At 52.7% G+C, this 23984-nt stretch overlaps 6 protein-coding genes and 2 non-coding genes across 17 annotated transcripts; 7 read left to right on the forward strand and 1 right to left on the reverse strand.

Annotated features, from left to right (window-relative positions):
* Positions 1 to 180: 180 nt before the first annotated feature.
* LOC144201160 (major facilitator superfamily domain-containing protein 8-like) lies at positions 181 to 3275 on the forward strand. Its single transcript, XM_077723570.1, has 11 exons — positions 181 to 256; positions 614 to 796; positions 880 to 942; positions 1028 to 1147; positions 1227 to 1306; positions 1375 to 1624; positions 2041 to 2114; positions 2348 to 2561; positions 2733 to 2855; positions 2949 to 3079; positions 3174 to 3275. Exons 1-11 carry the CDS (start codon positions 181 to 183, stop codon positions 3273 to 3275), a joined length of 1416 nt encoding a protein of 471 aa, XP_077579696.1.
* A 2399-nt stretch (positions 3276 to 5674) lies between these two features.
* Positions 5675 to 13299, forward strand: LOC144201701 (F-box-like/WD repeat-containing protein TBL1XR1). Of its 3 annotated transcripts, none has more exons than XM_077724453.1 (17): positions 5675 to 5901; positions 7468 to 7554; positions 7661 to 7731; positions 8438 to 8541; positions 8616 to 8761; positions 8856 to 9132; positions 9224 to 9356; positions 9455 to 9596; positions 9670 to 9733; positions 9799 to 9896; positions 9991 to 10051; positions 10144 to 10265; positions 10362 to 10436; positions 10505 to 10632; positions 10712 to 10877; positions 10971 to 11072; positions 11274 to 13299. In XM_077724453.1, the coding sequence occupies exons 4-17, from the start codon at positions 8484 to 8486 to the stop codon at positions 11298 to 11300; spliced, it is 1599 nt and encodes a 532-aa protein (XP_077580579.1). In that variant the 5' UTR covers positions 5675 to 5901; positions 7468 to 7554; positions 7661 to 7731; positions 8438 to 8483; the 3' UTR covers positions 11301 to 13299. The 3 variants fall into 3 exon arrangements, with proteins under 3 accessions (XP_077580579.1, XP_077580581.1, XP_077580578.1); XM_077724455.1 differs by lacking the exon at positions 5675 to 5901 and adding an exon at positions 6035 to 6274 and having other exon boundaries at positions 8039 to 8541; XM_077724452.1 differs by lacking the exon at positions 5675 to 5901 and adding an exon at positions 6035 to 6274.
* Positions 13300 to 14161: 862 nt separating this feature from the next.
* Positions 14162 to 16121, forward strand: LOC144201627 (lactosylceramide 1,3-N-acetyl-beta-D-glucosaminyltransferase A-like). Of its 2 annotated transcripts, none has more exons than XM_077724367.1 (2): positions 14162 to 14247; positions 14911 to 16121. In XM_077724367.1, exon 2 carries the CDS (start codon positions 14966 to 14968, stop codon positions 16082 to 16084), a length of 1119 nt encoding a protein of 372 aa, XP_077580493.1. In that variant the 5' UTR covers positions 14162 to 14247; positions 14911 to 14965; the 3' UTR covers positions 16085 to 16121. The 2 variants fall into 2 exon arrangements, with proteins under 2 accessions (XP_077580493.1, XP_077580494.1); XM_077724368.1 differs by lacking the exon at positions 14162 to 14247 and adding an exon at positions 14547 to 14817.
* An 855-nt stretch (positions 16122 to 16976) lies between these two features.
* Positions 16977 to 19820, forward strand: LOC144201783 (uncharacterized). Of its 4 annotated transcripts, none has more exons than XR_013327390.1 (5): positions 16977 to 17143; positions 18007 to 18260; positions 18592 to 18757; positions 19154 to 19353; positions 19643 to 19820. XR_013327390.1 is itself a non-coding variant. In XM_077724553.1 (5 exons), the coding sequence occupies exons 3-5, from the start codon at positions 18601 to 18603 to the stop codon at positions 19658 to 19660; spliced, it is 288 nt and encodes a 95-aa protein (XP_077580679.1). In that variant the 5' UTR covers positions 16977 to 17143; positions 18007 to 18260; positions 18592 to 18600; the 3' UTR covers positions 19661 to 19820. The 4 variants fall into 4 exon arrangements, 2 of the variants coding, with proteins under 2 accessions (XP_077580679.1, XP_077580681.1); XR_013327391.1 differs by having other exon boundaries at positions 18595 to 18757; XM_077724553.1 differs by having other exon boundaries at positions 18592 to 18670.
* LOC144202490 (small nucleolar RNA SNORD2) lies at positions 18315 to 18388 on the forward strand. The gene has a single exon (XR_013327502.1). It is a non-coding gene; the product is annotated as a small nucleolar RNA SNORD2 (small nucleolar RNA).
* LOC144202489 (small nucleolar RNA SNORD2) lies at positions 18866 to 18938 on the forward strand. Its single transcript, XR_013327501.1, has one exon. It is a non-coding gene; the product is annotated as a small nucleolar RNA SNORD2 (small nucleolar RNA).
* A 263-nt stretch (positions 19821 to 20083) lies between the features above and the next one.
* setd9 (SET domain containing 9) lies at positions 20084 to 21836 on the reverse strand. Its single transcript, XM_077724560.1, has one exon. It carries the CDS (start codon positions 20925 to 20927, stop codon positions 20115 to 20117), a length of 813 nt encoding a protein of 270 aa, XP_077580686.1. The 5' UTR covers positions 20928 to 21836; the 3' UTR covers positions 20084 to 20114.
* On the forward strand, positions 20757 to 23800 carry LOC144201784 (DCN1-like protein 1). Of its 4 annotated transcripts, none has more exons than XM_077724556.1 (7): positions 20757 to 21437; positions 21988 to 22201; positions 22363 to 22531; positions 22638 to 22768; positions 22847 to 22929; positions 23073 to 23169; positions 23284 to 23800. In XM_077724556.1, exons 1-7 carry the CDS (start codon positions 21174 to 21176, stop codon positions 23358 to 23360), a joined length of 1035 nt encoding a protein of 344 aa, XP_077580682.1. In that variant the 5' UTR covers positions 20757 to 21173; the 3' UTR covers positions 23361 to 23800. The 4 variants fall into 4 exon arrangements, with proteins under 4 accessions (XP_077580682.1, XP_077580683.1, XP_077580684.1 ...); XM_077724557.1 differs by lacking the exon at positions 20757 to 21437 and adding an exon at positions 21450 to 21597; XM_077724558.1 differs by lacking the exon at positions 20757 to 21437 and adding an exon at positions 21641 to 21905.
* The last annotated feature ends 184 nt before the right edge of the window (positions 23801 to 23984 follow it).

Raw genomic sequence — 23984 nt, forward strand, 5'->3', positions numbered from 1 at the left:
GGGATAGTCTTTTGAATGACATTTTGGTTTGGTTTTTTTTTATCAAATTCTCTCCAGCAGGAGTGTCTCGTGACTGGAGTCACGCTCACGGAGAAGCTTCCCGTGCGTGCGTGCGGCCGTAATTGGACGTGCGCGGCGTCTTATTATCCATCCGCTTGAAGACTGGCGGCTCACAGCGTCATGGCCTATCTGCCAAAGAGGAAGCTGACTTTTATCACCATCGGACTCATCTTTCTGTTGAGCGGCATCGAGTACGGTAAAGTATGCTGCCTTCTCCACTTGGCGCACCGCTTTTTTTTTTTTCCTGACCAAAACTCGCACGTGGTGAGGCTCATTGAACGCTCCGGATGGTTTGTCCTTTGTCTCCCTGCGGTGGGCCGCCGGGAAGTCCGTGGGGAGAGGCTCCGGCACCCACCGCGAGCGAGCGAGGATGAGCGCTTGAGAAAATGCATGATATCCGTGGTCCGTGGGGGGGATCGCAGTCTCTCAGTCAGTCAGTCTGCTTTTCATATATCTCCCTGACCCCTGAGCAAAGTAGTCCGGTCCGCGGCCCCGGGAGATGTTTGGCCGGCCGCCGCTTGATTTGTCATCGTCTCTTTTTGTGTCTCTTCAGCTGTGATTCTGCCCACCATATGGCGCTACCTCCAGATCCTGCGGGCGCCGCCATATTTCTTGGGCCTGACCCTGTCGGCGTTCAGCCTGAGCGGCCTGCTCAGCGGGCCCGTCTTCGGACGCTGGTCGGACGACGCCGCCACCGGGCCCGTCCTTCTTCTGGCCAACCTTTTCCAGATTGTGGGTGAGTGAGTGAGTTGGGCGAGGGGGCCCGCCCGGCGTCTGGTCTGGCGTTCGTTCCATTTGGCTTCTTGTCATTTCCTTTAGGTAGCTTCCTGTATTTTGTGGGCTATTCCAAGTGGCTGTTGGTAGCCAGTCGTCTGGTGGCAGGTGGGAAACACGTGCTGGCACGCGCCGGCACGCCCATTTGAGACTTTTTTTTTTTTTTTTTTGGGGGGGCCTCCCTCACCCTCAGGCGTGGGCGCGGGAGCCGGATCGTCCGTCTTCGCTTTCCTGACTCGGATCACCCGGCCGGAGGAACGAGCCGGCGTTTTTGCCGCCGTCATGGCCTGTCGACAGGCGGGTCTGCTCGTGGGTGAGTCTGCTGGTTCTAGGCTGGCCGAGCTGGAAAAGGGCACGTTATTGTGACTTTTTCTTTTTTTGCCTTCGGCCAGGGCCGGCGCTCAACCTCTTTCTACAGCTCTGCGACTTCAAACTGGGAGTGTTTGTGGTGGACCGCTTCACATCGCCCGGGGTGAGCCACGGCGCCGGTCGCGGCAAAACGCACTCAATTGTCGGCCTCCTCTTCTCCACCGCCGTCAGATCTTCATGTGCCTGTCGTGGTCGCTGCTCCAGTTTGCCATCCTGGCCACGCCCTGGGAGTCGGACTCCCCGGACGCCACGGACTCCACGGACGCCACGGAGGAGATGGCCCTCCTCGCCACGGAGCCCAGAGCCGAGGGAGACCGGTCGCCGACGAGATGGGACGGAATCCGAACCGGGACTTACGGGGCCTCGGACTCGACTCGATCCGAGGCCCCGTGCCGCTTCGGCGGCGGCGGCGGCGGCGGAGGTGAGCCGGCCCGGGCGCCCGTCAACGGGCCAAAATGCGGACGTACTACCACCGCAGCGGGACTAACATTTTTGGATATGGAAGGTGCCCAAAGACGAGGCAAGATTTGGAGATCTTGGCGTCTCGCAGCCACGGGCCGCCATCTGGGCCGTCCAAATTGAGCAAAAGGACGCACTGACTGTCCTTTTCAACAATTCCTTCATCTATTCCTCCAAATGCGGAATAGATTGGAAACACACGCCGATCTCGTGGCGTTTTAGCCCTTTTTTTTGGACTCAGCCGGGGACATATATCTTCTGCCAAAAAAAAAGAAAAGCCAGGAGCCAAAGCTTCATTTGAGCCACTTTTTCTTTTGGATTATCAAATGAGGCGATTTGCTGAATCACCCCCCCTCCCCCTTTTTCCTTTTGTGTTAGAGTTCCTGAGGGAGGAGGTGATTGTTCTCCTCGCGGCACAGTTCGTCACCCTCTTCAATCAGACGGCGCTGGAGGTGAGAAGGCCCAAAAACAAGCCTTTGGCCCAAAAACAAGCCTTTGGCCCAAAAACAAGCCTTTGGCCCAAAAACAAGCCTTTGGCCCAAAAACAAGGCTTTGGCCCAAAAACAAGGCTTTGGCACAAAATCGATGACGGACGTAGCCCTTGTTTCCGTGGAAAAGAGGGCAAAGTTAGCGCCCCCCTTGCCCCCACCCGTCCTGAACCAGATCCCATCCCCGCGTCTTTCAGACGGCGGTGACGCCGCTGACGCAGCGCTCCCTGGGCATGGGCGAGTCGGGCAACAGCGCCATGTACGGCCTGTGCGGGGCCGAGGTCATCCTGGGCTTCCTGCTGGTGCGCCGGCTCGGCGGCAAGATGGCCGAGCGCGCCGCGCTGGCCGCCGGCCTGCTGGTCTGCTGCCTGGCCTGCGTCTGGTTCCTGCTCTTCCTCTGCGACCTCCGAGGTAGCCGCCGGCCCGAGTCCTCCGCCGTGGCCCATCATTCGCCCTTTGGACGGAGCCCGGTCTCTTGGACTGGCGCTTCTCCGTTGGCGGGCGGCTGCCTTTTGGCCAAAATGCTTTTGTAGTGGAAGGCGTGGACGGACGGAGGAACGTGTGGTCTGCTCTCGCACGCAGGCAGCTACGAGTGGAAGCTGTCGGTGTTGGTGGTGGGCATTTTCCTGCAATTGTTGGGGCTCCCTTTCGTGGCCGTGTCTCAGGCCTCGCTCTTCTCCAAAGTGACGGCGGCCTCCACGCAAGGTGGGTGGCTGGGCTCTCTCCGCCTTTGCTATTTGTCCCCATTATTCCGCTGCTATGAACCACCACCATCACCACCACCACCACCACCCACAGGATTCAGCCAAGGAATAAGACGATCGGTGGGAGGCCTGGCCACCATCTTGGGTCCTCTGTGGGCCGGAGGCCTGACCAACCATTTGTACGTCATGACGGCCATGATGTTGGCGCTCCTCTTGATGCTCGCCGTAAGTCTCATCTGCGCCGGAGTGCTGCGGGGAAGCTTTTTTTTTCTCCGCCACTTTCACCACATTGACCTTTAAAGACAGACGCACTTTTCAGGTGATGACGGCGTTGTCGTATGACCGCTTGACGGCGCCGCTCGCCACGGACGAGGCGGAGCCCCCGTCTCCCAAAATGCCGGTCCCCGACGGCGAAGCCTGAAACAGGCGAAATGCGTCAGTATATTCCCCTCCAGTCTTTTCCTTTACGCTGGGATTGTCATCCGTATAGTTTTTGGGATGGAGGAGATTTGAAATGCCGGATCCACGCCCACTTTTGCAATGGAAATGAATTTGAAGTAGCGAAAGATTGACTTGAAACGTCAACTTGTGGCAACCTTTCAAAAATGGTGAGTAGTAGTACTAACGCGAGCGACCTTGTTTTTCAGCCCACCACCGTGTTCTCCGCAAGAGGTCACTGTTGCTCACACGCGAATGATGCTTTGGAGCCTTACGGAGACCAGAATATAGTAGTAGTGCCAAGTACTACACTAAACGACTTCTTTCTATTGCCATGTGCGGATGAAAACATAATAGCATACCTGTCAACCTCGAACCATTTGTGATCTTACCAAATTTTGTTTTCGCCCTTACATATATGTATAAATACATGGAAAATCTTACCACTTTACTTTTTTGTAAAAAATCACGAACAACAAGTAGAAAATGTATGTTTATGTGTTTATTGCTTTCAAAGTTCCACTACAACAGCTTCCTACAAAAATTGTTCCAATACCTGGTGCATTCAATAATATTTTAATGTGCGTTCAGGAAACGGAAACGGAAATCACATGGTGAAAGTGTTACAAAACGAAATGTTTATCATGATCTTTTTTTTTTAGCCAATCAGAGGCGCCGGTACATATATCACTTGGCAGACATGCGTTTCCGGGAAGAAACAATGGCGGATGGTGAAAAATGGCTAGAAAGTGCCTTAATTTTTTTTTTTTTCTCAAAATCACCGTTTAGCGTACCATTTTCATGTGTACAGCGTACCAATATAAAAATGGGCTTTCAGTTGTACCAATTACGGCGAGAACGTACCAGTTGACAGGTATGTAATAGGCTCCCCATTTTTTTCTCCCTCGTGTGACCCATCTTCTCATGTCTTGTCTGCGCTCATTTTCCTCTGTGTGATGAGGGGGAAAAAAAACAAGCAAGCCATCCACTTGAAACGCTTGACGGTGGGAGTGTAAAAGTGGAGCTGTCAACGTCTCGTCAGACGGCTGACAGCCAGCTAGCCAACGCGTGTTCAAAAGTAGTGACGCATGGCTTGAAATGTCTTTCAAATGAAAACGAGCCCATGCTTGGCGTGTGGGCCTCACAATCTCCGTCTTGTTGTTGTTGTTGTTGTTTTTGTGTGTGCATCATTTGGAGATAAGGCCCGCTGACCTTTCCATTTTTCAACCATCAGCGCGTGTTGTTTGACTTTTCAGCCCAAAGGGAAAATCTCATCTGCGGGGCTCAAGGACCGAGCGAGCCCGTTTTCACCAGTGCTTTCATGCCACCATCAGCATATTCCGCCACTTGACATTTAAGGGAGATAAGCGCGTGTATGGATGGAATGGGCTCACAGCTCATTTTACACGCTTTCAACTAGCGCACTTTTTCAGCCAAACATCAGCTTTAAGTACAGAATTTTCCAAGTGAATGTGAAGCAAATGTTGCACCCCCGAATTCCGGGCAATGTATTTGCCTTTAAAAGACAGGGGGAAATATTCAGACAGGTCAGTTGTTGTTCATTTCAAGCCAACCTTTAGTGATATGCCTGAAAACTCTGGGGTGCCCTCTGCTTTTAGCTCCACCCAGCTACATGACCCCCATGCATCATCTGCATGTCTCCCACATGACCGCTGCATCATATCTCCTGTGTGATATCTGCGTGATTACCACGTGATAGCTACGTGAGTCCATTTTTACACATAAACTCGAATACCCCTCTATACCCTTGCTATTTGGCTGGAGGCATCAATAATCGAAGAATGATAAACTCCCAATCCCAAACCCATTTTTACATCACACATGCACTCATTTATAACTTAACTCACTTTACCCTGTCACATATGTAACACCAAATGACGTAGGCAGGGGGTGGGCCCAACCCCAAAGTACCCCCCCCCCCCTCCAAAAGGCAAAATGAATTGGACTTCTAGAGCAGTCAATTGCAGCCCTTGAGTTAACATAGAAAAATTCAAATGGGAAATTTTGATTGCAACCCGCGAGCTTCTTAGTCTTTGAACCCTGGCACGTATTACAAAGATGCAATTGATCTATTGATATTGATATATGACCATTTCGATTTGTCGTCCCATCTCTAGTCTTGTTGCGATAGCCCTTTGGATTAATTGTCATTATTATGTATTGAGCAAAAGAGAAGGAAAATGTGTTGTTGCACAGATATTGCAATGATGATGTAAGGTTGTTGTTGTTGTTGACTTTCCCATTCTGAATGGCTGAAGAAAGATGGGGTGGGGGGGGGGGGGGCGAGGATGGGAAGGGATGGAGGAGGAGGAGGGTCATTAATCCTCGCTAGTGGTGACCGCACATGCACAAATGAGCTGTGGAGGTGGGGGATGGGCGCGCACTCTGTTGTTATGACTGCTACTTGGCTCTGGGACAAACTTCCAGGGCCTCGCTATTTTACCTTTTCCTCTCGTCGCCCGGCTCGGCCAAGGATACGTGACCCCGTTTTAACGCCAAGACGTCGAACAAAACCGGAGTTTGTCCGCAAAACAAGAGACGACGAGCACACCCCGAGTGTTTGACGCGTTTCGCCACTCGGAAAATAGGTTAGTCGGCAATGTGGCGCTTTTTGGGGCGGGGGGCTTACGGCACGCTCGCGCCCGAACGCTTGCTCATTGATCGGTGTGGCGTTGGGACTCGTTTATGAGATAGCCGCAAAGGCGCGTCGAGTCGAGCGAATGAAAATAAGAGTACTAGTTGGAGGCCAGCTCATTTTCGCCTGCGTGGTCAAGCCGAACGTCTGAAAGCGGCGCAGGCTTCTTACCGCCTGCCTTTAGCTTTAATATTTTAACCCTAACGATTGATATTCACATTTGCAACAACAACAAAACGATAATCGATAACACACATGACACGCTCTGAATTGTACACGAGAGCTGTCGGGGGACACCATCGTGTTTGAAAAGGTTTTTAACCCAAGTAGGTACCAGATTATAGCGACACTCGCTCAGCACGCTAGCGGTTAGCCAGCTTGTTAGCAGCTTTAGCGCAGTCAGGCTAGGCTAGGTTAGCTTGAAGCTACCTAGCCGAGCCGCGTCCCGATACAGTAATCATTTCGGCCCCCTTGGAAAGAAGCTAATTTGTAACGTTTTCAGTGCCGGGGGCGCGCAGTGCAGTGTACGTCTACGAAGCATCAGCAACACTCAGATGATATCAGATGAATTCCATTTGAAAGCGCATTGAGTGTACCGCCATAAGAAAAGCATTGTCGGCTGGGGCGTCGCTCGTTTATGGCTGGAGATGAGAACAAAAAGAGAATAAGCGGCCAGCTGCTTGATTGTATGTCAAAATGCGCAATCATTTCGCTCGTCACGTTTAAAAAAGAAATAAGGAGCTAAACGTAGCGCCGTTGCCACAACTATTATGGGAGGGGGCTTTGTGAATGCACGCTTGACGTTACTGTTCATGTGGGCGCAGTTCCAATTAGCCACCATTTGAAATGAAGCTAAGTTGACAAAGTGCATGGCTGTGGCTCAACGCTGTATTTTTTTCTGGAGTCCGTTGACCGCCACTGTGTCGTACTTGTTGGGGGATGGGTGGGCGACGCGTTCTCGCCACGCTACGCCATCCTGCTTGATTTCGACGTCGCCGCCCGACTGATAAGCGTGTTGACACGCTTTTGCATGCACGTGTCTTGGTCGGATGGATGGATGGGGCGAACGTAATTGCGATGGAAGCCCCCCACGCCCCCTTCCCTACCAGCAAACTTGAAATGTTTCCACGGTGGCACAGTTGACGCACCTCCAATTTTAATTTGGGAATATCGGGCCAAAATGGTGGCCCGTGACACCCACCATGGGAAAAGTCGTTGGCAAATCCCACGGGAGCCCTTTTGAAAATGGCCTAGCATAGAAATACCACTGTAGTTTAGATCAGGGCGCACTCGGGCTCGTCACCTCACTTTGACCTCGGCGACACGGCGATATTTGTATGGGGGTCGCTCAACGTCAACGTGTCATGTTGTCCCCTACGGTGGATTGCGCGAATGGCTTGGGACGCCTACTAGTTTCAGACGACTCCTTCAAAAGGAGGAAACGTTGGACAGCCAATCAATGTCAATAAGTGTGGAAATGGATGTACTACATGTTGACACATTATTTTCTCCCAAACAGTTTCTCCTCTCCCGCACGGCGCGCGTGGTTGCTATTGGACAGTCGAGTGCCTCCACGCTTCTCACTGGAACCGGAGAGTCCACGGAGGTGACCGAGCTCGCAGTCTAGGCGGCCGTCAAGTGTCCTATTTTTCAGCCATGGCACCGATGTTTGTTGACTGACCATGCCTTTTTTTTGTGTGTGTGTGTCTCAGGGCTCCAACCTACGTGCTTGTTGAGGACAACAACGCCATGATGCACGCATGAAAATATTCTGAGCACATGGGTAAGAAGCCGTTCAAATGTGGCCCATATTTTGAAATGGGATTCTCTGCATTGTCGTGCTTTTTCGGCAAAAAAAAAAAAAAAAAACGCTGGTTGGATCATTTATTTGAATTGTAGTTGGAGGCTCTGGAAAGAATTGTGACTCGGCCCAAAAGAAAAATGGGATGGATGGGAAGTTTCCAAAAAAAAAAAAAAGATCTCCCTGTTGATATTGGTTGACTTCCTGATCCATTTGACGTACATTCCGCGTGGCTTCCAGTGGGATTTACCATGTAACCCTAGCCTGCTGTCATGTGCATTGTTTGTAGTGGAAACAAGTCAGCAAGGATGACGCTCCTTTCACGCCACTCACTTGATCACGTTGGTCCTTTCCCATCGTATGGATGGGACAAAACGAGGGCGGTCTTCTCTCCATTATGCCCCATTCACTTCTCCTATGAATGATTTGAAGTGGATAATAATGTGAAAATCCACCCGGACCTTTGGGCAAGCATTGTTGTGGTGGCGGTGGCGGTGACTGCTTCGGCGCCATTGACAACAAACGCCACGGGGCAAAAGCCGTGGCACGGGCTGCCGCCACTCGATAAAGCCTTTGACAGACGCCCGCCCAATCCGTTGGCTCCCAATGAACGGGACTGAAATGTTCGCTACGGTGCGTTGGGTGGCCAATGGTTTGTTTTTTGTTTGTTTGTTTTTCCTTCCGCTAGGCTCCTATAGTGTGCTGACCCAATGGTTTAATGACCAGGACTCAAAATGAGCATAAGCAGTGATGAGGTTAATTTCCTGGTTTACAGATACCTGCAGGAGTCAGGTAGGTCATTTCTGGTCAATAGAAATGAGGGGAAAAGAGCCGCAAGCCGTCATGAAAAGTTTGTCTTTGTCCAGGCTTCTCGCACTCGGCGTTCACTTTTGGCATAGAGAGCCACATCAGCCAGTCCAACATCAACGGAGCCCTGGTGCCCCCCGCCGCCCTCATCTCCATCATCCAGAAGGGCCTGCAGTACGTGGAGGCCGAAGTCAGCATCAACGAAGTCAGTCCCGGTCAAAAAAAGCAACGGCCAAAAGGCCGCCGCCCTCCGGCCAGCCGCCCGCCTCGTGTCCAATCCCTCCCCTTTTTTTGCACAGGATGGGACGCTATTTGACGGGCGCCCCATCGAGTCCTTGTCTCTGATCGACGCCGTCATGCCCGACGTGGTGCAAACCCGGCAGCAGGCCTACAGGGACAAGTTGGCCCAACAGCAGCAGCAACAGCAACAACAACAACAGCAGCAGCAGGCGACCGCCGTGGGTGCGGCGGCCACGGGTAGCGGGAGCGGAGCCGCCTCCGCCGGGCCTCAAGGGACGGCCAAGAACGGAGAGGGGGCGGCCAACGGGGAGGAAAACGGATCCCACGCCTTAGCCAGTAAGCTAGCTCCCGGACGGAGCCCTCCGGATCCTTCTCCTCTCTCTCTCTGTCTCTCTTCCACTTTGCTCTTGCGCTCTGTCCGCCACAGATCACCACTCGGAGATGATGGAGGTGGATCGGGACGTGGAGATACCGCAGAGCAAAGCCATGGTTCTCAGAGGTCACGAATCGGAGGTCTTCATCTGCGCCTGGAATCCGGTCAACGACTTGCTGGCGTCCGGGTGGGTGCCCCTCCGAGGGCCCATTTTTTTGGGGGGGGAGGGGAGGGGCGAGCCCGAAGCCAACGCTCCATAAACGGGACCGCGTGACGCGCTCACAGGTCGGGAGACTCGACGGCTCGGATCTGGAATCTGAGCGAGAACGGCTCCGGCGGCTCCACCCAGCTGGTTCTCCGCCACTGCATACGAGAAGGAGGCCAGGACGTACCCAGCAACAAAGATGTCACCTCGCTGGACTGGAATGTGAGTGTTTAAAAAAAAAAAAAAAAAAATGTGCACCACCACCCACCACCGTCATGGTTTTTTGGTCTCTCAGAGCGAGGGCACTCTCCTGGCCACGGGCTCCTACGACGGCTTTGCCAGAATATGGACAAAAGACGGTAAGAGGCCGCCGGCGGCGCCTCCGCTCGCAACTGGTGCACCAACCCCGCCCGTCTCCTTGCAGGTAACCTGGCCAGTACTTTGGGTCAACACAAAGGTCCCATATTTGCACTCAAGTGGAACAAGAAAGGAAACTTTATCCTCAGCGCCGGCGTGGACCGGGTGGGTAACTGCTCGCCACCTCGGTGTCCTGGAGGAGGAGGACATTTGTGGTGAAAGATGATCTTTCTTACTTGGTGTGTGTGTGTTGTTGTAGACCACCATTATATGGGACGCCCACACCGGCGAGGCCAAGCAGCAGTTTCCTTTCCACTCTGGTAAATGAAGCAGTAAATTCCTCCCGCATTTGTGGCGGTCATCTATCTCCAAAGCCAACGTCATTGCCTCTTTTTTTGTTTGCGTGCCTCAGCGCCGGCTCTGGACGTTGACTGGCAGAGCAACAACACCTTTGCCTCGTGCAGCACGGACATGTGCATTCACGTATGTAAACTGGGTCAGGACCGACCCGTCAAGACCTTCCAGGGACATACGGTGAGTGGTCTCGCGCTGAGGTTGGGGGGGGGGGGGGGTTCAAAAGCCGGCCAGACCTCTCGCTGAGTCCTCCGTCTCTCCCCAAACCCGCCGTAGAACGAGGTCAACGCCATCAAGTGGGACCCCACCGGCAGCTTGCTGGCTTCCTGTTCCGACGACATGACCCTAAAGGTGGGTCCACGTGCCGGACGCACGGCGGCGTGGCCCCCTAACTGGCCTGACCCTCTTCTGCCATGTAGATATGGAGCATGAAACAGGACGTGTGCGTTCACGACCTTCAAGCCCACAGTAAGGAAATTTACACCATCAAGTGGAGTCCCACCGGACCCGGGACCAACAACCCCAACGCCAACCTCATGCTGGCCAGGTGAGTGGGCGTTACGGTCGACTCCCGGGCATTTTTTTCCCCCTCCCCCTAACGGCGAGGCCTTTTCTCTGGCCGACAGCGCCTCGTTTGACTCGACGGTGCGTTTGTGGGACGTGGAACGCGGCGTGTGCATCCACACGCTGACCCGCCACCAGGAGCCCGTCTACAGCGTGGCCTTCAGTCCCGACGGCAGACACTTGGCCAGCGGCTCTTTCGACAAGTGCGTCCACATCTGGAACACTCAGGTGCGTGTCGTCGTGGTGTCCCTTTGCCGTCGCCGCCAGCGAGCCCTTTGACGCCGGCGCTTGGCTGACGCTCTCCCTTTTTTTTCTCCCCAGACCGGTGCTTTAGTCCACAGCTACAGAGGGACGGGAGGGATCTTCGAGGTGTGCTGGAACGCCAGCGGAGATAAAGTGGGAGCCAGCGCGTCCGACGGATCTGTGAGTAGTAGCAGCTCTCCAAAAAAAATGCTCTTTGGCGCCCATTCTATCTACCCATCTTAACTTTGATATATATATATATGGTAGCCCGGCCTGTTGGCCGAAGGTAGTTTGACGGTTGTGACACTTTTTTTTTTCCTTAAAAAAATTGGAATTATGATTTTTCCTTTTTTTTTTTTAACGCTCTCCTCCCGTCTGCAGGTCTGCGTATTAGACCTGAGGAAATGACAGCCGCACGAGGGGAGCCACGGACCGACAACGAATGTGTACATAGCCAAAATGACTGAGTGTGTCCCCGCCCGCCCGCCTGTCCGAAAGCCCGCCCAGCCGCCGCCACCGCCGCCGCACTGCTGTAGTCCCGCCCCCCTCTCGCCGGACGGACGCCGTCACGGCCCCCGAACCCTCGCCGGCGGAGCGCCTTTGCGCTTTGTGGGGCAGCACGCCGCGCCAGGGACGTTGGAGTGGAAGGCGGCGCTTTGGGTGGGACCCAAAGCGTTCTGGGAAAACCAAACAAACTTTTGCTGGCGGAATTGCCCTCCTTTATCTTCTTTTTAATCCTTTGTACCAGAATTCTACAGGTTTTGTTTTTTTTCTTCTTTGTTTTGCTTTGCTTTTGTTCTCCGTTGACGTGTGCACATTGCACAGGTCAGCATTTGGTGTCCCGTGGACATTGTTTTCAAATCAAGAGTGGACTGTAAACTTTTCTAACATGTGCCGGGGAGACAACGTGTGCTAGGAGGACAGAGAGCTTTTTTTTTCTATTCTTCTTTTTAAAAAAAAATTCAAAAAAAAACAACAACAAAAAAAAATCAGCAATGCCTACAATCTGTCCATCAACAAACAAAAAAATACTCCTTTCTCAGCACTCCTCAAACACGGAGGTGCTTATCTTGCAAGTAGGGCTGGGAGAAGGAAGGATGGAAGGAGGGAATTGAAATGTACATTTCCTCTTCAATTGGGGGCATTTTTCATTCCGACGTCCGCTATGGACAAAGAAAGTGGGAAAGCCTGCCCTGTGAGCCAAAGTGGACTACAAGTTAACCAAAATCCACATGAAAAGTGACTTGAAATGTGCAGGAAGTCAATGGGTAGGCTTTAGGACTTTTCAGTGGCTGCCATGGAGCACACAGCACATGTCCAGGGGTGGCTGGACGCACTGGGGATTGGACCTTGTTGACTGCTGTCCACCAATTCAGGCGACCAGTGCCAGCCACCCCGAGAGCCCAAAAAAATGGCCAAACAAACGTTGAACCAAATCATGAAAAGGGGACGACAAAATGATGCCTCTTTTTCATAAGATGACCTCATCATTGATTGGTTTGGCAGCCATTCCTTTACAAATAAATGTTTTTGGCTCTTAAAAAGTGGAATTGATCACGTGGATTCATCGCCCAGGCCTACTTGAAAGATACATTGCTGATCTCTGTCACTATTTTGGAAAAGAAGCGCCTCCAAAAAGACAAAAACAAATGTCTTTTTGCCGGCCCCATTTCACACCCGCTGCGGATTTGTTCCGCCGCCGGCGTCTCGCCGCTCTGGGGTCCTGGGTTCAAATCCAGCTGGTGTCCGTCCGTGCGGAGTTTGCATGTTGTCCCCGGTGGGTGGCGGGCGACTCTTGTTTCCTCCCACATTCCAAAAACATGCCGCACGCTAGGCCGATGGGCACACACTCTAAAAATGGGGCTGTGAGCGTGAGCGCTTTTCCGCCATGATTCAGGGTGTCTCGACTGCCATAGGCTCCAGCACCCCCCCCCTGATCCTAATGAGGCTAAAGCCTTGGTGAAACTGAACCAAGGGAAAATTGTTGCGCCGCTCCCACAGGTGAATGGGATCAATTGGAGGCGGGGCTTAAAGTGGCCCCAATTTGAAAGGAAAGCTGCCAGTGAGTGGAAATTCTGGAAAAGCATCCCAAAGCAGGCCACACATTTTCTCCACATCCGCTCGTCCACAAACAATGTGACGGAGCGCATCTTAGCCAGAAGCGGAAGACATTTTGTGTTCTATCAAACTTGTGTCATTGACATTGATTTGCAGCCGAGTACTCCAAAATCAACAAAAAGAGGACAAGTATCCGGACTAATGTCAATGTCTCCACCCAAGATGTACATCAGTGGGTTTTTTTTTTCTTGTAATGTCACTTTTGTTGTTTTCTCTCTCTCTCTGACCCCAAACACACCCACGGGCGCGCACGCACACACACTTTTCCTTTCTTACACACACACACACACAACACATGGTTGCAGTCTGACTGTTGCAATAGCGGTCGGATCTCAAGGTGTAGAATAAAATCTATTTTGATATTACCTACTTGCTCTCTTTTCTTTGTAGAGAGAAATTATATTTGAAAAGACTGAAAAGCGCTCACAATGTCGATCGAGATGTAAAAAAAACGGCGAAAAAAAGGCTCCAAAAGACGTTTAAGTAAAGAAAATGCAGAATGGAGCCAGAAGGAGTTGGGGATGTCTGCTTTGGTGGTCTGCTGCTTCATTGAGCTGACCAAAGCACACTCAGAAAGGAGTGACGTCGTTCCAAGCACACTGACGTCATCACAGAAGCTGTCAATGAAGGAAGCAATTATTATTATCGGGGATTTCTTCCACGGGGTTTAGATGATTGCCGTCAATGTAGACCCGTGACGACTAATTACTACGTGTTCCTATTCCGTGCCTGACCTTTATTGTGAAGGTCCGAAAGTTGAAATGGACAGCTGACGCCTTTTGTCCCCTTTTTTTTCTCTCCTAGAGTTGAGTTTAGCAAGCCGCCCACGCAAGCCACACACTCGGCAGTGGGGTCTTTCTCAGCACCGTGCGATGCTCTGACCAAGCAACGGAATCCAATCAAACCAAGTGAAGGCTCGACCATCTGTGGGCTGACAAGTCTCGTCTCGAGGGGCAAGTCGGCTGGGGTGAGGGGCTCTCGTCTCGTGTTTAAACCTTTAAACTTTCACTCGTTAAATAGTCATGCTTGGTCTCACTTTCATATTTCTCTTATTCTATTAGGTAGCAGTGATTGAGCAAGAGAGGAACAGGCAACGGCGTCTTTTTTTAAAACTTTTTTTTGACTTTTGAAATTGTGCACCCCCCCTAACTCCCCCCCCGCCTCCCCAGGCCATCTTTGCGCAAGTGCGTCCGTCCGTTAGATTGCTCAGGTTTTGTGGCCGTGAAAAAACAATGAGGTAAGAGCACCCGATCTTTCATCCGTTCTTGGCCAACCAATAATCAGTCGGCAGTCCAAAATGATCCAATTCTCTTTTAAGCAACCTTTTGTGTCTTTACTTTTAATTGGGAAAAAGGAGGCAGTCTTTTCTGCCAACAATGTTGATATTTTTTCAAAGGCCACTCCAAAAAAGAAAAGGCTTGATGCGCGTTCATCCGCCCCCAATTCCCCCCCTGCGGCCGGCAACCCATTGTGCGCCGGGGCCATTGTGTCGGGCCACGGGGGCTCTGGGCATTCTGGGCCCGCATTCTGAGCCCGCTTTGCTGCGTCGGCTTTTGGCATTGACGGCGGGTCCCGCCCAGTCACCGCCCGCTATTTGCCCGACGGGCCCCTAACTTGTTAAAGCCTCTCTTTTCCAGCCGTGTGTCTCCTCCCCCTCTAGCCCACTCCAATCAAATCGTCGCAATTGTTCTCAAGCTGATGAGTTGATCATTGGATTCAGGTGTGCTAGCGGGGGAGGGAGCTATGGGAAACGAGACTAGTTAAGGGCCCCTCCGGGAGCGCACGTCGTCGGCCACCCCCGCTTTAGGTGACAACCCGGACGGTGTCGGTCGGCAGAGGCAAAAAAAAAAAAAAAACATTGCTTTTCTCCCACCCAAACTTCTTTCCTTCCCCACGGCAGGTAAAGAGGGAGGCGGCAACGAGCTAAGCTGAGGTGAGGCCCGGCCCGCCAGCAGATGTCACGCCTATTCCGCCTGCCGCGCCTCCCCCGCCTGGCGGGGGGTAAACGCAAGTGGGCGTGGCTGCTGGGCGCCTGCCTGCTGCTGTGGGTACTGCTGCGCCACGACCACGCCAGGTCCTACTCGTACCGCCTGCTGGTCAACCGCTTCGGCGACGTGGCCGAGGGCCTGCGGGTGCCGGCGGAGCGGGGCCCGCGCCTGGCCCGCTTCCGGCCCCTGCTGGACCACCCGGACAAGTGCGCCGGGGCCGACGTCTTCCTGCTGCTCTTCGTCAAGTCGGCGCCGCGCCACGCCGAGCGCCGGCGGGCCATCCGCGCCACCTGGGGCGACGAGGGCGCCGCCTCGCGGGCGCTGGGCGCCACCGTCAAGGTGCTGTTCGCCCTGGGCGCCCCCGACTGCCAGGCGGTGCAGGAGGCGCTGCGGGCCGAGGACGGGCGCCACGGCGACCTGATCCAGCGGGACTTTGCCGACTCCTTCCGCAACCTGACCCTCAAGCTGCTGGTGCAGCTGCAGTGGGCGCGGCGCCGCTGCCCCGGCGCCCGCTTCCTGATGCTGGCCGACGACGACGTCTTTGTGCACACGGCCAACCTGGGCGCCTACCTGCGGGGGGCCCCCGCCGCCGGCGAGCTGTGGGCGGGCCACGTCATCCGCGGGGCGCCGCCCGTGCGCCGGCGGGACAGCAAGTACTACGTGCCCCCGGAGGTGTACCGCTGGGCCGTGTACCCGGACTACACGGCCGGCATGGGCTACGTGCTGTCGGGCCGGGCGGCCGAAAAGATGTACCGCGCCGGCCTGACGCTGGACGTGTCGCTGTACGTGGACGACGCCTTCGCCGGGGTGTGCGGGGTGGCGGCCGGCCTGTGGCCCCGGGCGCAGCCCTATTTCTCGGGCGGCTGGCGGGCGCCCGACCACCCCTGCGTCTACCAGCGCATGCTGACCTCGCACGGCCACGTGGGCGACCTGCCGGCCCTGTGGGCGGCGGTGCAGGCCGAGCGCGCCGGCCGGCCGCCCGGCGGCCCGCCGCTCCTGGACAGGCTGTACTGCGTGGCCGTCAGGGTGTTTCTGCTGTGCGCCCGGCCCACCTCGGCCTACTCCTGCCTCACCGCTTTCCTTTGAGGCCCGGCCGGGACTTTGTGTGCCGTCCGTCCGGCTCCTCCTCTTCCTTCCGGGACGCCCGGCTCCCTCTTTGTTTTGTTGCCATCGCTCGTCGATTCATCTTGAGCCCCATTTCCCTGGCTGACGAGTTTGGCCCGTCTGCACTCATTTGAACTCCCGTAGACGTCACGACATCACCTGGCGATAGAGTCGGGGTGGGGGGGGGCAAGTTAACGGGAGCTCGAGTCGTCTTGCAAAGTTCCTCTCGCGGCACGCAGGTTTCAGAAACCCCGCCCGGCCCAGGCCCAGAGACTTCAATCAAGTGTCGAAAGCAAAGGATGGCACCCTCTGATGAGAATGAAAATTCCGCATAGAGACGATACATGTTGACTCTGAATGATAATGAACGTTCCATATGAACTGAAATAAAAACATTGGATTGATAGTGGCCTTCTTCTCGACTTGTGTTTCACAAGACCGTTTAAAGAAAAAAAGGATGGAATGTTCACTTTAATATTAACTTCTATTTCATCTTTTTGAATTTAGTAGTATTTTGTAAATTAAATAAACATGGGCACACAACACAAAATGGCAACAGGATGGGACTTATCTGCAACCTAAACACTAAAAGAAAACAAACTACGTCACCTAAAAAAAGAAGCAAAGACAAGGAATTTCAAAGCGCTCCTTTGGCTCAACGGCAACGTTGTTACGCAACCGACAAGGGCCTACTTTTGATTTTTCGCGGGCACCGTAGTGTTGCCGCAGCACCCTTTACTGCCGCAAAATCCTTCCGCCGAACAACGTAGCCAGCTACGACGCGCGTTATTAAGTCTCTTGGAAAGACGCCGCTCCAATGAACGGTCACGCTCTCGCGACGAAAACAAGTTTTTCAAGGGTGCGGCAAATAGCGAAAGCCTTAGGCTTAGTCCGTTTTGGGGGAGAACGAGTAGCGAGTTGAATCGGTGAAAGTAGTCCGGCTACATAAAGCCGCTTGACGTCGCTATCAGCGCTCTTTCCAGTCTCATGCCGAGCTGTGACACAACGTACCATGTCTAACGATTCTGCTGATGACAACAGGTAAAAAAATAAGTGTTTTGAAGAATAGTTGGGTCGTGGCTCGGGTTCGAAGCGTGTAAAGTGGGCTTTTAGCTCTATAGCGACTGTATTTTTTGGAGTTTTGAGGCTGCAACATTCGTGTGCTAACTTATCACTGCTAAGCGTCCGCTTCCAGTCCCCTTTTTTAAGCTAACGTGACGAAAATGACTTTTTTTTTCCATAGAAAAATGTCCTATTTTTGTGGGCGGTCATGCGCACATACGTATATTCATTACTACGTTTCTGCCGAGTTGACCGCGACCCCCATTTTTCGGCCTGCTCTATGTACGAGTGTGTAGGGACTGTAGGCCATGCGGATTGTCCGACATGTTGGTTTTGCGTTGTAAGTAAGTGAGGGGTGGATGGCTGTGACGTCACGCTGGCTGGCTGCATTGTGTCATTTTACCCGGATTTTTCACGTCTCGATTTGGACATTCAAATGCGGGCTCGAAATTCGCCTCGGCGAAACTTGAGTGGATTGTTATCATTTGCTCTGCGCCATAACAGTGCTCTTCACGTGGTAGAGCCACATGGTCAAAAGGACCCCATCATGGTGTGTGTGTGTGTGTGTCGGGGTGGGGGTCGCCTCACCGGGTAATACTCCATACAATACTAGTACTGGCGAGTTTAAAAATCTTAACATTGGATTCATTCGATACTAAATGACTACATGCGTAAGTAAATGGTCTATCATGGCGGCTACCAGTGCTCCTTTTCCGCAGTCGTTGGCCATATCATATTATTTATTCCCTGATGCCGGCGATGACTTTTAGTCCCGTATTGTAGTCATTGTCACACCCTAGTCGATGAATTGAATCATTTAGTTTGGATTTTTGTCTCGACAGTGACCATGCGGTGGAATGCAGCCGGATGGTGTCATCGAGGTACTTTGAATTCTCGGGCTGCCCGCCAATATTGCTTTTGAGAATCCACCCGGCCGTTGGCGTCTCGTGAGCCGCCCAGTCATCTGCCGGGCCACACCGCGGTTGAAAATATGGCTTTGTCTTCCGCCCCACCCCCCTCGGGGTAACTGGAACGACATCACGGACAACTTTGACGACAAGGAGAAGCTCGGGGCCATCATTCCCTGCAATCAAAAGTACGGACGCGCCTTTTTTTCCGTCGGGCGGGGTCTTTTCCAGCGGTCGAGAGTGAGCAAAATGATGCTTAACCATCTTTCGGGACTTACCTCACTGTGGGGATAACTTTTTTTCACACTGATTGCTCAACTCCGAGTCCCGGCTTATGTCTCGGGAAATGACTTTGACGGGCGGGGGATGTCCGGCACAGCTATTGTCTGTCTTTTGATGTTGTCCTCCAACCCACCACTGCCACCATTTTACTTTGATATTTTTTTGCATTCCGGCTATGATGTGATTGCTCAATCTGGAACTGACAAGACATCCACATTTGCCATTTCTATGTTGCAGCAGCTGGACATGGAGCAGAAGGGGAGAGAGAGCCAGGCGCCGGTCGGTGTTGGCTCCCACCCGAGAGCTGGCTCGGCAGGTATGCCGTCGTCAAACGCTCGGCCGGCCGTCAGTGTCTCTGAGCTAGGCAGCACAAGTTGAGGATTGGACTGTTGCAATCTAAAAGGTATACCCTTCTGCAAAGACCTCGTCACCCCTTCAATTCCTTTACGGGTGATAGTGGGCGGGACCGGTTGGAGAGTTTTTTTTTTTGCCATGCCGTCAATGGAGACTTGAGCGAAATGATGTTTAACCATCTTTCGGGACTTACCTCACTGTGGGGATGCTTTTATTCACACTGATCGCTCAAGCCCCTCCAATTGGGCCGAGTGACCCACGGCGCCGTCGAGGGCTCGATTCCATCATCCCGTTAACTGAGATTTACTCTTTGGAGGGTGTCTTTTAGTCCCCGGGGGTGTGAATTCATTGGAATTGAGAGGGGGGGGGGGGCGTGTATGGCCCGGCGGCCGCCAACGGTCCTGGTGGAAGTGCGCCGCTCTGAGACGTCGCTCCGCTTTTTCAGATTCAAAAGGTGATTCTGGCTCTGGGTCACTACATGGGGGCCACCTGCCTGCCACGGCTGCATCGGAGGGACCGTCGGCCATCATGCCCACGGTCGTGCTGGAGGTGACCAAGAAGTTTATGCGCCATCCTATCCGCATCTTGGTCAAGAAGCTCAACCTGGAGAGGATTAAGCAGTTTTACATCAACGTGGAGCGAGAGGTGGGTGTGCCTGGATTGCTAACTAATTAGCTAGCCAACTCAATGGCCTTCCCCATCAAAGAGCCCCGCTTGAACTGCGCCGGCGACCTCTCGGGGTCGCCGCGCGGGCGTGTCAGCGTGGGCTAACTGGGGAAGGAGATTAAACAACGGCGCCGTTTCGCAAATGAGGCGCCGAGGGACCTCTTTCTTAATGTCCAATGTCGGCGCTCTCGAGATTCTACGCCACACGTCCGCCTCATCGTCGTCTTCGTAAGTGATTCAAATATGGCCTTTCTTTTTTATCGTTTAGCCTCCAATCATTGGCTGACATTGATGGCAAGAGACGTCCAATTCCTTTGGACTGGTGGGAGGGCATTAACTTTTTGTCTCAAGAGGACAAGCGCATCCTGCGCGACATGGATGATACGACGGGAGGTGTCCAAAAGAAGAAGACAAATGACAAAAAAAGGCCAAGCGTGCCGTCCTGCGGACGGTGGACGAGCGGAGCCGCCTGCCCCCCTTTGCTGTTCGCCAAACCATCTCGTGAACTAAAAGGTTTTAAGTGCTTTATAGTCTGCAAATTGTGTGCCGTAGAGTAGATTTATGTTTGGTATTGTTTTCATTCAAATTGAGCATCCCTCCAACTACTGTAGTAAGAATGGCTTAATAAATGGAAATGGATTTAAACGCTTTGTGCCGGTCTTTTATCTTCCGGAAAGAATACGAAAGGAAGACACGCCGCACGCCAAGCCACCTTTTCTTTTTGTTTATTTTTATTTTTTTTATTTGTCGGGACCGTGAACGATGGTGTAGTAGTTTGAAAAAAGTTCTTGACCCTCCTCAATGTCTCGGAGCGCCACCAGGACCACGCAGCGCAGGGGCCCCGGCCAGCACGCCCCGTAGTTGACGTTGGGGAGATGACGGCGGAGCTCCGGCGGGAAGCCGTCGGGGAGGTCCAGCTCCTGGTAGCACACGTTGGCGGGCCTCTCGTCGGAGCAGTTGTTCACGTACTGGCCCACCGACAGCGGGTTCTCGGGGGCCGCCGTCAGCCAGCTGCCGTCGCTGGTGGCCCGGGGACCCGCCCGGTCACGGCCGGCGCAGGACTCGTACACCATCTTGGAGAGGCCCCCGCCCTTCCCGTCGAGCAGGACGCCGTCTAGGCACCGAAAGATGAAGGGGTTGCGCAGGGATTGGAAAAGAATGGGCTCGTGGGCCCGGTAGACGGTGCCGGGGTACATGGCGACCGTCGCCCCTCTGGGGACGGAACCCCTGCTGACGAAGACTCCGGTCCCCGCGGAGGGAAGCGTGCTGGGCTTCCGTTCCACGCAGAAGCCGAGGATTCGGAACGCAGCGTCTTGTCCGCGCCGGTGGGCGTGTGCCCGAGCGCCATCGTCCAACCCCCGCTCAAGTTCTCGGAAGAGCCGCACGAGTGTCTGGGAGACTTGGTGGTCCGGGACTAACTTGTCCTCGACGCGCGTTGGGACTTGGCGAAGAGTTTTCTCATTTTTGGAAAAGTTGAGGACCACCCAGGGCAAAAATCGGTGTCGGTACGACTTCCACTTGTGGCCCAGCCTCTCCAGTGCCGTTCGAAACATTCCGAATGAGGACGACGAGCCGGGTCGTAGATTCCATTCACAAGGCTAGATGCTTCAAGTTAGAGTCGGCGGTGTAAATAACGGGCGACCATCTTGTGTCGGAGAGTTTTGGCAGACCAAAGTCGCCGGCTGGTCGGACTTTCTACGTTGAAATACTTCAATTTCATTAGTGTACGTGTGATGTCTTCGGGCCAAACGCCAGCATTTACTAGAGTGGCTTATTTACACTTTCGTCACTTTCGATGAATGCCATTCAAAATAAAATGCGTTTGTTCTGAAAACCCTTTAGTCACCAATGAACGCACTATTAATGACTATGCAGCTAAAGTTACACACATTGTATGTGTCACTGTTTTTTTTAATTGTCTATTTTTCAAAAAAAGGGGGGACCAACCGAATAAAGTATTTTATTTGGAAAATTCCAAGCGGAATCTTCCATGTTTCCGTAACAACTTTACACCGGTTAGCCAGCTGGATGGGAGGAAAGGGAGCCGAGCGAAGACAAACATGGTGAGAAATCTTACTTGCTTCTTTCCTAGGTCGCCATTCAAAGCAACAATGAGCACAGTTTGACTCGTGGAAGCGTAAAACTCCACTCGGTCGCCCCACTCAAGTTCGTGGGTCTCCCAGATGTAACCTGTTGGCGTTAGCATTTGCTAAGCAGCTAAAGGTAATGAGGCTAGCTCCTCTTTTGAGCTAGCCAAGCTAGGTTTTAGATGCCCAATTGATCAGAGTTACTGCCACAATGACATCGTTTTAGTCTCAGCCGACGAGTACTTTTCTCTTCCAAGAAGCCAGGCGGGTGTATAGCGTGTTTGCTTGCTTGCTCGCAGTTCTCTGATATGTCCAATGACTTCCTATACGGGCGTAGATGTTATGAAGGCAGCCTTTGAGTTGAGTATTGACCATCGGAGTATCGTTTAGTTTGAAATCAATCTAAAGGCTGAGTGGTGCTGGGCGATACCGCCTAAGTATAAGGTGGCTTTGTTTTTAGAATGGATATGACACGGTCATTTTGGTTGTTTTTCTGTCAGTCAAGTGTATGTTTTTCTTCCGTCAGAACAAGCTGAAGTCCTCACAGAAGGATAAAATTCGCCAGTTCATGATTTTCACCCAATCCAACGAGAAGACCGCGCTGCTCTGTCTGTCGCAACATGACTGGAAACTAGAAGTGGCCACGGACAAGTTTTTCCAAAATCCCGAGCTTTACCTTCCCACTTTCAAAGGCACTTTAGACAAGAAGAAACTCGAGCAACTCTACAACAGATACAGAGGTTTGGCATCTGAGACTGCCTTTTTTTTCTTTCTTCTTCTCTCTCTCTCTCTCTCTCTCTCTCTCTCTCTCTCTCTCCTTATGACATGATCTCTCATGATCTCTCTCTCTCTATCCCCATGACATGACATCACGGCTCATTTGGGTCCCCTTTGCGCTCAGATCCTCACGACGACAACAAGATCGGCATCGAGGGCATTCAGCAGTTTTGCGACGACCTGGCTCTGGACCCGGCCAGCATCAGCGTTCTTCTCATCGCCTGGAAGTTCCGGGCGGCCACGCAATGCGAGTTCTCCAAACAGGAGTTCATGGACGGCATGGCGGAACAAGGGTGAGCAGATTGGGTGGGGCGATTGGGGGGGCCTATTTGTATTTGTATTTGGACTTGAGCTGATCCTCCTCCACGCTCTGCTCGTGTAATTCTTTTCCTTTCTCAGCTGTGACAGCATAGACAAGTTAAAAGCTCAGCTCCCCAAGATGGAACAAGAGTTAAAAGACCACGGCAGATTTAAGGATTTTTACCAGTTCACCTTTAACTTTGCTAAGAATCCCGGCCAGAAAGGTTTAGGTAATAAGAAGAAAAAGAAAGGGGGGGGGGCAATTGTACCATCTACCATGGCTCCACCTTTTTGTCCTCCCTGTTCAGATTTAGAAATGGCTATCGCCTACTGGAATTTAGTCTTGGATGGAAGATTCAAGTTCCTGGACTTGTGGAAAACTTTTTTAGTGGTAAGTGCAGTCGGAGTTAGTGTGTGTGCCTGCCTGTGACCGCCTGCCTGCCTGCCTGCCTGTCTGGGTTTTGCAAAGGCTTGAAACGTCGAAGCCCGGCGGGCCATACGGTCAATCCCATTGCCCGATATTGCCTTTTGCAGGAACATCACAAACGATCCATTCCCAAGGACACGTGGAACCTGCTGCTAGACTTCAGCACCATGATCACCGACGACATGTCCAATTACGACGAGGAAGGTCGGTGGCTGGCGGGCTCGGAGCCCGTTGGATCCCAAACAATGGTTCTTCTTGACCGTTCTTGTTTCTGTGGCCAAAAACGCGTGTCCTCTGTGTTCCTCCCTCCTCGCTCAGGGGCCTGGCCCGTGCTCATTGACGATTTTGTGGAGTTTGCACGACCGCACATCGGAACCAAAAGCACCGCCGTTTAAGACGCTCTTGAGCAGCCACACGTGGAGCGCCGCCGCCGGGCTGACCACGACTGCGTTGCCTTTTCCACCCTCAGGACTGAAACATTTTACACAGCATAGACTTTATATATATACACGCACACGCCAATGTGCGTGTGGAGTGCGTGCGGCGTGCGTACGTACGTATGTGTCGATACGTGTTGAGAGAGAGAAAGGAAAAAAAAAGAGCATATCACTTTGTCACTCAACTTGTGGTGCTTTGGGCACTTTTAACGACAGTATTTTTTTTTTTTGCCAAAGCCAATCAAGTGTCGCGCTTTTAAATTTTGTTTTTTTTTTGTTCAATTGGACTTTAGAGTGGATTTTTTTGGGCTATCTCTGGGATTATTCCGTATGAATTTTCATCCTTTTTCAAGATCAATGCCGTCTTCTTTGAGTCTAAAATAAACGTTGCCGTTTGCTATCTTGTTCCCGCCTGATCACTCGGTGGGGAAGCGACATTTTTTTTTTTTTAGATTGACACAACATATGCGCTGGCAAAGCGCCTTTTTTTTTTGCACTGTCCATTTTCTCACTCTGAAAAAGTATAATTTTGTCGTGCTGGCCACCAAGAGGGAAGCGCTCGCTTCACTAGTAGCGAAGGCC

Source organism: Stigmatopora nigra, chromosome 9, assembly GCF_051989575.1.
Source record: "Stigmatopora nigra isolate UIUO_SnigA chromosome 9, RoL_Snig_1.1, whole genome shotgun sequence".
Classification (NCBI taxonomy): Eukaryota; Metazoa; Chordata; class Actinopteri; order Syngnathiformes; family Syngnathidae; genus Stigmatopora; species Stigmatopora nigra.